Source organism: Triticum aestivum, chromosome 6B (genome assembly GCF_018294505.1).
Source record: "Triticum aestivum cultivar Chinese Spring chromosome 6B, IWGSC CS RefSeq v2.1, whole genome shotgun sequence".
Classification (NCBI taxonomy): Eukaryota; Viridiplantae; Streptophyta; class Magnoliopsida; order Poales; family Poaceae; genus Triticum; species Triticum aestivum.
In genome coordinates, this window is record NC_057810.1 from 87,149,729 (window position 1) to 87,162,136 (window position 12,408).

General features: G+C 40.4%; 1 protein-coding gene across 2 annotated transcripts; it reads left to right on the plus strand.

Moving 5' to 3' along the window:
* Positions 1-3,593: 3,593 nt before the first annotated feature.
* LOC123135947 (F-box protein At5g03970) lies at positions 3,594-9,463 on the plus strand. Of its 2 annotated transcripts, none has more exons than XM_044555218.1 (3): positions 3,594-4,837; positions 7,579-7,677; positions 9,149-9,463. In XM_044555218.1, exons 1-2 carry the CDS (start codon positions 3,703-3,705, stop codon positions 7,629-7,631), a joined length of 1,188 nt encoding a protein of 395 aa, XP_044411153.1. In that variant the 5' UTR covers positions 3,594-3,702; the 3' UTR covers positions 7,632-7,677; positions 9,149-9,463. The 2 variants fall into 2 exon arrangements, with proteins under 2 accessions (XP_044411153.1, XP_044411154.1); XM_044555219.1 differs by having other exon boundaries at positions 7,585-7,677.
* Positions 9,464-12,408: the final 2,945 nt, after the last annotated feature.

The following is a 12,408-nucleotide window of genomic DNA, read 5'->3' on the forward strand; positions in this document are numbered from 1 at the left end:
TCTATTAAGGTTAGCTTGACAACTCACTTATATCACATTCATACCACATGCAAATTTTAGTCAGCACAACCATGTTAAAGAACTCACCAGAATTTGTCAAGGAGGGCTGATGAACCTCTTGCAACAACATAGTATCTTTATCCTTCTTTTTCCGATAAGCACCACGCCTTTGTGCGTTGAACTGCTCATTTGTTGTCTCAGCGTAGTCTATGCAATTGACGTTGTTTGCATCATGACAAAATTAATAACTACTAAACAGATAGAGCAGAAAACACATATGTTCAATGATGAGCCACTACCGATCACGTCAGTATCGATTGTGGATAAGCGTCCATGTGCATACCTTTTACCACTGTCGCCCCATCTAATGCATCATTTGAAGGTTCACAGCCTACAACTTATCAATAAAAGAACCAGGGTAACATGTATCAGAAGGTGAACACACTTGAATTTAAGTTAGAGCAACTGAAATGCCAGAATCGAGAATTAGATTACTCAAAGACAACAACGAAGCATCATGCTGATCCCCAACCAGTTGCGATAATGATCCAACTGTAGAGTTGATACAAGTAGGAAAATAAAAACAATGTTATTTAGGAGAAAATATATGGAGCTATGATTCTTGTAATCATAATTATAGATGAGTAAATACCATTTTTATCTGTGCAAGATTGTCCTGTTAGTATACTCGGGGCCGAGAATGGAGCTTCATTAAGCTCTACAACCAGGTTCGGGAGTTCTATAGAGTTATATCCAGGATTATTAAAAGGCGAATGACACAGGTGACAATGTATGCAGCAACAAAATGAACAATATTGAGAGAAGCATCTTACGTGGAACCATAGCATAATTTTCAACAACATTTTCAGCTACGGGGATGATGTTTGCATTGTTATCATCAACATTTCTCCCACTTGAAAGGACTGCAAAACATTGTGCATATAGCTTGTCAATATAACAGAACCCATGATTTTCACTTTCTGATAGAATTGCAGCATACCGGTAGTAACATCAACTTCTGGTATGTGTTCAACTGGCTTGCTTTTTGAATTACCCATCCGCACCTCTGTAAGGACAGCACACTAACATTGAATGACATTATACTAACGTGAAATATGAATTGGCACAATTTCAGATAAGTAGAATTCTTGATTTACACAGTTGCGATAATGATTGTGATTCAAATGCTGTTCATTGGAATGTAGTATGCATTCAGTTTCTTATATATGGTATATACATCACAATGGCGTCAGTTTCTTTTTACTTATCAGTAATTGAAATCATTTGCCTATTTCAATAAGTGTGCTCACTTTATATTGTTTTTGTCACTTATTGCTGGTGATGTTGCTGTGAGCTGCAAAATCAAGAAGAGTTGTCAGTTGCTGCTTCAGATGACAAGGCACAGAGGTAAATCACCACTTGATAACTCCTAAAGTGAGTGTCACTTATGTCATGATACAAAAAACTGAATATTCATATAAACCTGGGCCTATATGGCACAAACTCAACAACTATCTTGTCATTGGTTTGCTTCCTTAGTTGTGTCACTCATTTGCCAGCATTGGTGTGTGTTATGCTCCTGAAGTTTGAATACTGGGTTGTCGTACTGTGCTACTGCTGTTCATAATATGTTACACGCCTAAAAGGATGCAATTAGTTGTGACACTCAGTTTCCATCCTTATGCTCCTGATGTTTGAACACTGGGTCGTCGTACTGTGCTATTAGAGATTATGCAAATAGCAAATTTGATGCTGGTGTAAATGGCATAAACTCGGCTTATATGTTATGATTATTTGCTTCTGCAATCAGTTTCCAGCATAACACATATTTGATCCTGGTGTGAATGGCATACAATCTAATTTCCTCTTACCTGGGATTTGTTGGGATTTGTTGTCACTTGCTGCTTCTCTGCTTCTGATGATCCGGCACCGAGTTCAATCGCCACCTGCAAACTGGCAAAGTGAGTGTTTGTATGTACATGCAAATACAAATATGGTTATGATGTTTGCATGTAAACTTGGTGTCAGTTATGTGCAGATGGAGCATTGTGATGAAGTTGTGAGATGCATAACTGAAAACTGTTGCCACCGAGTTGACTCACCACCTCCAAAACTAGAAAGGTGAGTCATATTTTTTAGATGATCCAAAAACCAGAAATACAAATCATGGTATTACTTGCTGATCGTTTGAACAATAAACTGGAAATAACTCAAGTTTCTATCTAAATTTGCGGTGGCATTCTGAAGGTTTGCGGAATAGTTGATCATACTTCGTGCGTACTCAAATTTGCTTCTGTTGTTTGTATGTAAACATGGTCTCAGTTATGTGCAAATAACCGTTGCGAGTTGCGTATATGATAACTGTTGCCACCGAGACGACTCACCACCTGCAAAACTGGAATGGTGAGTCCTATTTTTTAGATGATACAAAAACCAGAAATACAGATCATGGTATTTCTTTCTGATCGTTTGAACAATAAACTGGAAATAACTGTTGTTTCTATCTAGATTTGCGGTGGCATTCTAAACGTTTGCGGAATAGTTGATCATACTTCGTGCGTACTCAAATTTGCTTCTGCTGTTTGTATGTAAACATGCTCTTAGTTTTGTGCAGATAACCGTTGCGAGCTGCGTAACTGGTAACTGTTGCCACCGAGACGACTGACCACCTGCAGAACTGGAAAGGTGAGTGCTAGTTTTTAGATGAACTGGAAAGGCAACGAATTCTGAAGATATAAACTTGGATTCGGTTCTGTGCAGATATAAGCAAAGAATTCTGAAGATGTGGAAGTCAAACTGGGTGACATTAGGATGAATGCCCATAAGATTTGTAAACGGGTTCCAATCCCCCGTACCTAGGTCTCCTAAAATTCAAAAAATTTGTAAGATTTGTAAAATTTGTAAGATTTGTAAACGGGTTCCAATCCCCTGTACCTGGGTTATTAGAGGCATACCTAGATGATAGCGGTTGACGGCGGCCAACCTTGAAGGGTGACGCCGATCCTGATGATCAGCGGCGTATCATACGGGAAAGGGGTTGGTCGCTACGCGGAACAAACGGCTTGCAGTCCGGTGGCGGCGGGAAAGGTGTTGAGCGGCGATGGCGGCGGCGAACGGTTGAGTGGCGATGGTGGCGGCGTAGGGTTGAGAGGCGGTAATGGGAGAAGAGGGTACGAAGCGAGGATAGGGACGAATCGAGGGCAGGACGGTACGGCTGCGAGGGTTTCAGCTGGGACGAATCGGTCCGCCGGTCTCAAATGGGACGAAACGGTTAATTTTCGTAGGTTAACCATTGTAGATTTTTTTAGGGCGGTTTTTTCAGGACGTTTTTCATAGATTAGCGTGTTACCATCCCGTTTTTTCTGTCGGAAGTGGGGAATCGGTGGGTAGCGGTAGGTTGCATCGGGGACGAAAATTGACCGCGCATGGTGGGACGAAAATTGACCGGCGGAGACTACCAACTGCTGCATTAGGAGTAGAGAATGTATACCTTGCTGCTTTTTCGTCAAAATAATAATAAAATCTCTTTACTGCAGTTCAGCATCATTTTATTTAGCACCCACCGTGGGCTTTAACGTGTCCAGCCCACGACACCTAACCCTAACCCTAGGTGTTGGGCTCTCGATCGATATCTTTCATCGTCGCTCGCGCTGTAGTACTTCACTTTCAGCCTCCGCCGCCGCGTCAGTTAGTGAGGGCGAGATGGCGGCCAGCCGCCGCCGCCACGCCCGCTCGCCGGCGGTAGCGCCGCTGGAAGACGACGACCTGCTCTCCGAGATCCTCGTCCGCCTTCCCCCGCAGCCCTCCTCCCTCCCGCGCGCCTCCCTCGTCTGCAAGCGCTGGCGCCGCCTCGTCTCCGACCCCGCCTTCTGCCGCCGCTTCCGCCTCCGCCACGGCCGCAACCCTCCTCTCCTCGGTTTCTTCGACATATTTTGTGACATCTCCTTCATACCTACTCTGGAGGCCCCCGACCGTGTCCCTCCCGGCCGCTTCTCCTTGCAGCTCGACGACGGGGACGGCGACTTCATGTCCCTTGGATGCCGCCATGGTCTCGTGCTCATCTACCTTAGGAAGCGCCTCCAGATCCTGGTGTGGGACCCCGTCACCGCCGACCAGCACCGCCTCGCCATTCCCCCTGTGGTTGCGGCATGTAGGGGGGAGACTCTGATCAACGGGGCGGTGCTTCGCGATGCTGGAGACGTCCAACACTTCCAGGTGGTCTTGGTAGTGGCATATGATGACGACCAACAACACAGACAAGCGCTCGCCTGTGTTTACTTGTCGAAGACAGGCTTATGGGGAGATCCCATCAAAACACTCCTTCCACACCAGGCAGTCCAAGCCGATGTAATCAGTTTTCCCACCGTGGTTTCTACAGATGTTGCTGTGCTGGCTGGAGATTCCCTTTACTGGCTGCTTGTTGGGAATTTCACTGGCATTCTCGAGTTTGATTTGGAGAAGCAGAGGCTAGCTGTGATACGACTGCCAAAGGAGGTCAGCTGCTGGAAGCTTATGCGGGCAGAGGGCGGTGGGCTTGGTCTCCTCAGGATGCCAGATTCAAACTGCAACACCCAGTTATGGAAGAGGAAGACCAATTGTGATGGTGTTGCTTCATGGGTGCTTGGAAGGACTATGAATCTGGAGAATATACTTCCCCTGAAACCAGAGGAGAAAGGGGCCATTGCGATACTAGCGCTTGCTGAAGGCAATAATGTGTTGTTGCTGTGGACTATTATCGGCCTCTTCGTGGTCAATCTTGAGTCATTAAAGTTCAAGAAGCTTTTCAAAACTATGATAGTTTCTCAGTATTATCCATTTGAAAGTGTCTACACTGCAGGTAATACCATGTCTTACGCCGCGGTTAGAACAAAACTAAGTTATGTTTCGATAAGTGGCTGATGAAATTATGTTCACATCATTTTGTGTTAAGCCGACAGTTTTAAGTAGTGTCGTACCATTTGTTTATTTTGCTGCTTCATGACCAGCAGTGTCATGTACTTATGTCCTGATGCTTGTGTGGTACTCCCTCCGTTCATTGTTATAAGAGATGTTTAGAATATTTCAGTATGGATTACATACGGACTGAAATGAGCGAACAACACACTAAAATGCATCTATATACACCCGATTCAGAAAAAAACAGAACATCTTATAATAGTGAACGGAGGGAGTAGCTTTTAATGTAATGACTATGTTATAGAAAAAAAATCTATTAGTTGTATCTAATTTACTTTATGTTCTTTAGCCTGGCAGTTCCTATCATATGAATATCCATACAATAAAACAATCATTACCTGTGTTTGAGAAAATAAACAATGGTAAGCATTTTTTTGTACAATAACTTCACTAAGTGTTATCTTACCCGCCTATTGATAGATGCAAGAATTGTCTACTGGTACTGTTTGTGAATAGCTGGAGCCCCATTTTTTTTGACTGATGTGATGCACAACAGTTGGAAATTAACTACATAAAAAGCCAGTTGAACCAACTAGGTAGCTCAATAGGTACATTTGGAAGCTTAGTTAGCCCTAGCTATATTTCTTTCATTCAGTTTTCTCATATCTGCTGATATTGTTTATGATCTTAAATCCATAATAACTACTTGATTTTAAATTTTGGTGCATGTTTGAGAAAAAAAAACAATGGACACCAAGATTGGCAAAAAGAGAAGTGATAGCTGAACTAAAGTTCGCTGTTGCTGCGTTTTGATATCTGCAACATGTTGCAGCTATACATGCCTTAGCTACTAATTAAGTCAGGATGTTCACTTGTGACAATTGCCGACGTTCTGTTGTTCTCAAACCAGTGATAAATAGCATGTTTACTGGTGGTGAAACTGAAAGAGAAACGAGTCTTGCCTTTTTGGTTGGTACAATTTCAATGAAGATTATTGTTCTACCTGCAGACGAGGTGGATCCTACCTTCTGGGCACCTTGCCGATAGATCCTGGTAGGAGAAGTGCCGTCCGATCGTGTCATTGCAGTTGGAGAGTCCCAGCTATTTTTCTGTTTTTTTTGTGTTCGAACCTGTTTCATGCCAGGACATACAGCTGACCGGATCACCTTTTTTTGGGTCGATTAGTACTAGTTGCTTGCTGCAGGATCTAGGTGATCAACGTTGCTGGGTCTTTAGTTGGTTATTGAAGGATCTAGATGATCAGCGTTCCCGGATCATTGATTAGGTTATGGTCAGCTTGTTTTTAGATGAGAGTTAAATTTCGAGTTGAAAAGCGGAAGGGTCTCACCAAATCCGTTGCTTGTTAGTTATGTTCCTGAGAGGGTATCTGAGAGTTGCTAGTGTGAACATTGATCTAATCAATCTGGGCGCCAGTTTTGGCTTCAGTTTCTTGCATCTTGCTTGATTTGAAGTGTATGCTACCACTATAGTTCATTGTTGCTTCGTTGAGCACTGTGAAAGATTGGGTGCCAACACCCTCGCTTTAGCGTCTTGCTAGTTTGTGCATCATCACAAAAATAGTACTCCCTCCGTTTCTAAATATAAGACCTTTTAGAGATTTCAATACAGACTACATACGGATGTATATAGACGCGTTATAGAGTGTAGATTCACTCATTTTGCTCCGTATGTAGTCTGTATTGGAATCTCTAAAAAGGCTTATACTCCCTCCGTTCCTAAATGTAAGTCTTTGTAGAGATTCCACTATAAACTGCATACAGATGTATATAGATGCATTTTAAGTTTAGATTCATTCATTTTGCACCGTATGTAGTCCATCTAGTGAAATCTCTAAAAAGACTTATATTTAGGAACGGAGGGAGTAGTATTTAGGAAGGGAGGGAGTATGAGGTAGCTGCATGTTTTTCCTCAAGATAAAATAATACAACAGTTCGAAGTTGAAAACAACTACATGAAAACTAGCTTGCACCAACTGAAATATGAAATGGGTAGCTCACTAGGTGTGTTTGAAGCTAAAAGATAGTTCTATTTGTTTCATTCAATATTAGTATCTCTACTTATCTCGCTCCTAATCTTAAATCCATAATGACGAATTTTCTTGAAATTTACTAGATAATTGTTCCTTTTACCACTTTTAGGAGAGTCCTGCTACGAGCGAGTAGCAAGTCCATTTGTACTAGGGAAAACTAATACATTGAGTTCATTTTTTTTCGGTCTAAATTTGTTTGAAGATAATCTAAATCTGAACTTGCTAGAATTTATTATGTGATCTTTTTCAGGCTAAATTTATTTGAATATAATCTAAATATTAATAGCCTTGATCTATATTTTCCAATATGGCATGGAATGAGCTTAAAAGTTATGTCTCTTCTGAGTTCTGCCCAGCTAATGGTCTGAGTGTGCATCTTCATTTATTAAAAAAAAATACTATAGCATCTTCATTTTTATGATAGTAATCAGTTTATACTGTTTTTTGAATATTCATTAACTTTGATAGTGGGTATGTTTTTTGTAATATGTTCCTAATGTTGTTTCAAAATTGGTTCCTTTTTTTATTTGAACTACAGCTGTGAGTTCATCTAAACATCTTTTTGATGCCTCTCGTATCTATTTGGCTTTTCATTGGCTTGTTATTGGTTATTTGACTTCTTATGCTTGCAGAAACAGACATTGGTGGTGGACATGATGGAGTTGATCTTTTGCACAAGACATAAGATGATTGTCCAGTTATATATGCTATGTGATGTACCGGTTGAGCAGGTACACATATCTTCTGCATGTATGTGTTATCTGAACCGTTCTTAAAAAACGTACTGCTTTGCCTTTTGTTGTCATTTCTCAAGTACCAAATTGCAAGAGAGGACTCTTCAGATTTTCTCTACAACTCTTTGCTTAGCTATAGCCCACCTCCTATCATGCTTTGATGCCAGGCTAAATCTTTAATCTTGTCTCCATACTCCCAAAGTTCCTGCTGGGTAATGAGTGGGTTCTTCTCCCTCTAGCCCCTCCAGTGATTGATGATACAGGACCTTTCCTCATTCCCTGCCTGTTTATGCATATGTTTTGTGCCTGCTCAGAGATTAGAATGATTTCATGCAGGCAGTAGCAAATGAACTACAAACCCTCTCGCCTCTCCTGTGCTTCTGCGATTTATTTCTGCTTTACTTTTACTCGTTGCTGCATTACCTTTAACTTCTGTTTTCTGTGGCCATGGTTCTATCATATCCTAGTTTGCTTTGAATGTTGTCCCGTCTACACAAGTGATTTATAACTAACAGTACCTGAGAATTTGGTTTGAAAGTTCTTTTTTTATATGGACTTATAGAATTGCCATTCCATGTTGCTGCTTATTTTGGATCATTGTGATACCTACTGAACTACGATTGTCGCAATATTTGAAGAGTATACCTTCGTTAAATCTTATACTGCTGCTTATAGAAGAGTTTTATGGATGACTATTCTAGTTTTAGGTTGTTTTGTTAAACATTTTCCCAGCATGTCATTTGGTGTCTGCCAAACTTGCGTAAATATGTAATTGGCTATTAGCCACTATTATAATTTGGCAGCTCTAAACTGTACGTAGTATGCTTTGTGTGGAGTATTTTTTTTTTCAGTTTTGGCCACTATTGATGTTTAATACTTCATACAAAACACATGATCAAAATATAATGACTAGATTCACTATGAAAACTGCCTTTTCTCAATAATGCCATTTTTTATTTTTACTAGCATGTTACCATTAAAATAGCGGTGAAAGTATTGCTTGATACTTAGAGAGTAGTATAAAAGACATTTCGGACCAAAAGAAGTTTCTGGTATAGTAAGAAGACGCCTGACCCATTGCTTGAGCCTTGTATTGCAAGTTGATGAAATTCGATTTGTTTGTGACTAGCTAGCTCATTCATTTCTAAAAAGCATGCCATGAGCTAGAAACCAGACATCTATGCTATCTTACTCTACGCAGACCAAATGTAGCCAAAAACCAGACATCTATGCTATCTCACATCTAAGGTGTGCTACTGCACTACAGATTACCGGTTCTCTGGTTCAATTGTTGGTTCTATCTAATAATGCTGAGGGTTCTACTTTGGGGCTTTTTGACACGATTTTCAAAATTCTGAAGCTGATGTTTTTCTGTTTCTAGCCATAGAAAATTATGATATCAACTCCAATAGCTTTTCCTGATTGAATAATACATTTTGTTTGACTGATGATATTGCTTGCTCTGCAGGAATCTACAGTTACATTTTGTTGGCTGAGATGCAGAAGTTGCTTGTCAAGTGTAGTTTCTTCCATCTGTATGCTTGACGCCGAGATTGAGCCTCTATGTAGCATGCACTCTTACAGCTCTGGAGTGAACCTGTAGGAATTAATCGCCTGTGATTTGCTAATTTCCGTAGACATTCGTCGACTGGTACTTGCTTCGTGGTTTGCTTAATTTGCCTTGTGAGGCAAGCATGTTGTCGTGAGCTTAACTATCAACTGATCTTGCTTGCATTTTATTATCTTCTGTGTTGTATCAGCAGGGAGAGATTTCGACGTCCGATTTGTCTGTTTTTCTTTTCTTTTACCTATTCTCTACCTGGTTCCGAGCTCAGTATCTAGAAGCTTAATTAGTTCCGAGCTCCTGTATGGTGAAACGCAGCTGGTGCTGGCGATGCTGGGAAGGGCTTGTTTGCTAACGGAAACAGAAATGACTACCATATTTTTTTTTAAGAAACAGCTCTTCAAAAGTGAGTAGCGGCCTAAAAAACTGAAGATGTTTTTGATGCATTCATGGCTGAGCTCCCATGTAACTTCGATCTGTTATCTAATTTCTGGCACGATTAGCCAACTTGCTTCACTTAAATTGTGTGGCGCTCAGTACTACTCCCTCTGTTCCGAAATATAAGTTGTTGGGGGCAAATGTTCCGACCAGGTGAAAATGGGCAAATGGACGTTTATACCCTCAATTTAAATTTTGAATCAGGTCGCTGGATTGTCTTCCACCTTTGCCCCCGCCCTCCACCTCCGCTTTCGCCCCCGCCCTCCACCTCCACCCATGCCGTCCTAGGGCTCCTCCTGGCCTGTGCGCGCCCAGGTGGTGCTCTGCTGCTACCTGCTGATGGAGGCGGGCTGCTCCTGTCCGCTGGTGGAGTCGAGTTGCTGCTCTACTGCCGGCTGCTGGTGAAGGCGAGCTGGTGCCCGTGCGCGCCCAGGGGAGCTGCTGCCGCTGAAGTACTCACTACACACAGGAGTTGTTGCCGCTGAAGTACTTGCCGCTGCGCAGGAGCTGCTCGCCTAGGTTCATCTCCTCGCCCAGTACCCGCTCTGCATCAATTTGATGATCATAAACAATCTAATGATCATAAACACTTGCTCATCTGAGTAAACAATTTGATGATCATAAACCAGAGTAATTCAAAGAGATATTTGCTGCCAAGAATTCAAGAGAAGAGTAATTCAAGAGATAATTGCTGCCAATGATTCAAGTGTTACTCCATCAGTATTTGTTCAGATTATTGTACAGTGTACAGACTTGGTACTGAATTTGGCATAACTTTCAAATTATTGTACCACTAATATGTGCATATATAGATGTACTGATGGACTAGAAGAATGCCAAATGAATATACTTGGAGTATACTGATGGAGTATGAATTAACCTGTACCGTACATAAAGCAAAATTCAGAACAGTGTGCGTATTACTTCAAAGCAAAATACTCCTTTCAAACTTCTTGTAGTCCTTCAAAAATGAAATAGAAAAAGGAAAATGTTTTAGTTTACTTTGATTAACAGAAAAACTCCTACTCCAAATTGCTACTTTAGGTTTAGCAAGTACTCCAGGTTTAGCAAGTTTCAAGTTTATCTTGATTAACAGTAGCAGAAATTAGCGGCTAATCCAGAAATGTTTCAGTTTAGCAAGTTTCCATTGATTATCTGCTAATTAATGGAGTAGTATCCATCACCTAAAAACTGTTGTATCAGTAGAAATAGTGCAATACCTGTTGTTTCATAAACTACATTTCCAGAAACTGTTGTACTCCAGTTTGTGCAGACATTTTAAGTACTTGGCTCTTGTTTCAGTACTTGGCTCCATGGGCAGGAGAGAACCTGCAGCATTTAACAACATTTCAGGCAAATCTTCGCTGGAAAAAAGAGAGTACTGCATTAAATCTGATGATAGCATTTCAGACATTTTCAAGCAAATCAAAGCATTTAACAGCTAGACTTTCACTGTAGCATTTCTGGCATTTTCAGACATACTCCTAGACTTCACTGTAGCATTTCAGGCAAATCATACTCCTAGTAGATGGAGTCGATGAAAAAGAGAGAACTTATAACTAAGAGCTCCCAATTCAAAATCAGTCTTCAAAATGTAGCATTTCATACTCCTATTCTTGCATTTTGAAGCATTTAACAACAAACCATACTCCTAGACTTACATTTTGAAGCATTTAATAGCAAATCATACTTCAAAATGGTTGTTGCCATTGTAGCATTTTGAAGCATTTAACAGAAAATCATACTCCTAGACCTGTAAAATGGTTGTTGTCACTGTAAAAATCATAGACTAAAAATGCTGTCATCTGGATTACACATGTTCTTTTTCTCATTAAAGGATCATGAGAGACAACTACTGAAAATAGACTAGAGTAAAAAATATATGAGAACACACACACAACAAAATATGACTAGAGTAGTACAATTCAGATTACATCATCATTTTCATTTCATCTTTGGCCAACAATTTGATGAGCATTTGATTCAACTGGCCAATAATTTGATCTAACCATTTGACAGAATCTGAATCTACTGAGAAGCAGCAACAGTAGTACCTGAAAGCAGCAGAAGATGGTTATCCCAGACCTCAACTGCACTCCACCTGCAGAAGATGAAATGGATGATGATGATGCATGAGTACAAATGGATGAAGATGCAGGAGTACAAATGGATGAAGATGCAGAAGTACAACATGCAGGTACAGCTACATTGGCATTTCAGAAATTTCCAGTTAATGATGGAAGAAAAAAATCAGTTAAATTACAAAATACAGTTCGATGATATGATCATATCATCATTTGATCATTTGATGATATGATCATATCATCATTTGATCATTTGATGATATGATGGTATAATCATTTAATCATTTGATGATATGATCATATCATCATTTGATCATTTGCTCATGTTTATTTGACCATTTTTCCTTGATCATTTGATCATTTTTTTCCTTTGTTGTATTTCTTCGTGCAGGTGTTGAGCAATAAGTTAAAAAAAGGGATGGCCTCGATGACAAGCAAAAGTATGCTGCTTATGTTGCAATGCACACACTGTTGATACGTCTCCAACGTATCTATAATTATTGATTGTTCCATGCTATTATATTATTTGTTTTGGATGTTTAATAGGCATTAATATGCTATTTTATATTATTTTTGGGACTAACCTATTAACCGAGGGCCCAACGCCAGTTTCTGTTTTTTTTGTGCCTATTTTAGAGTTTT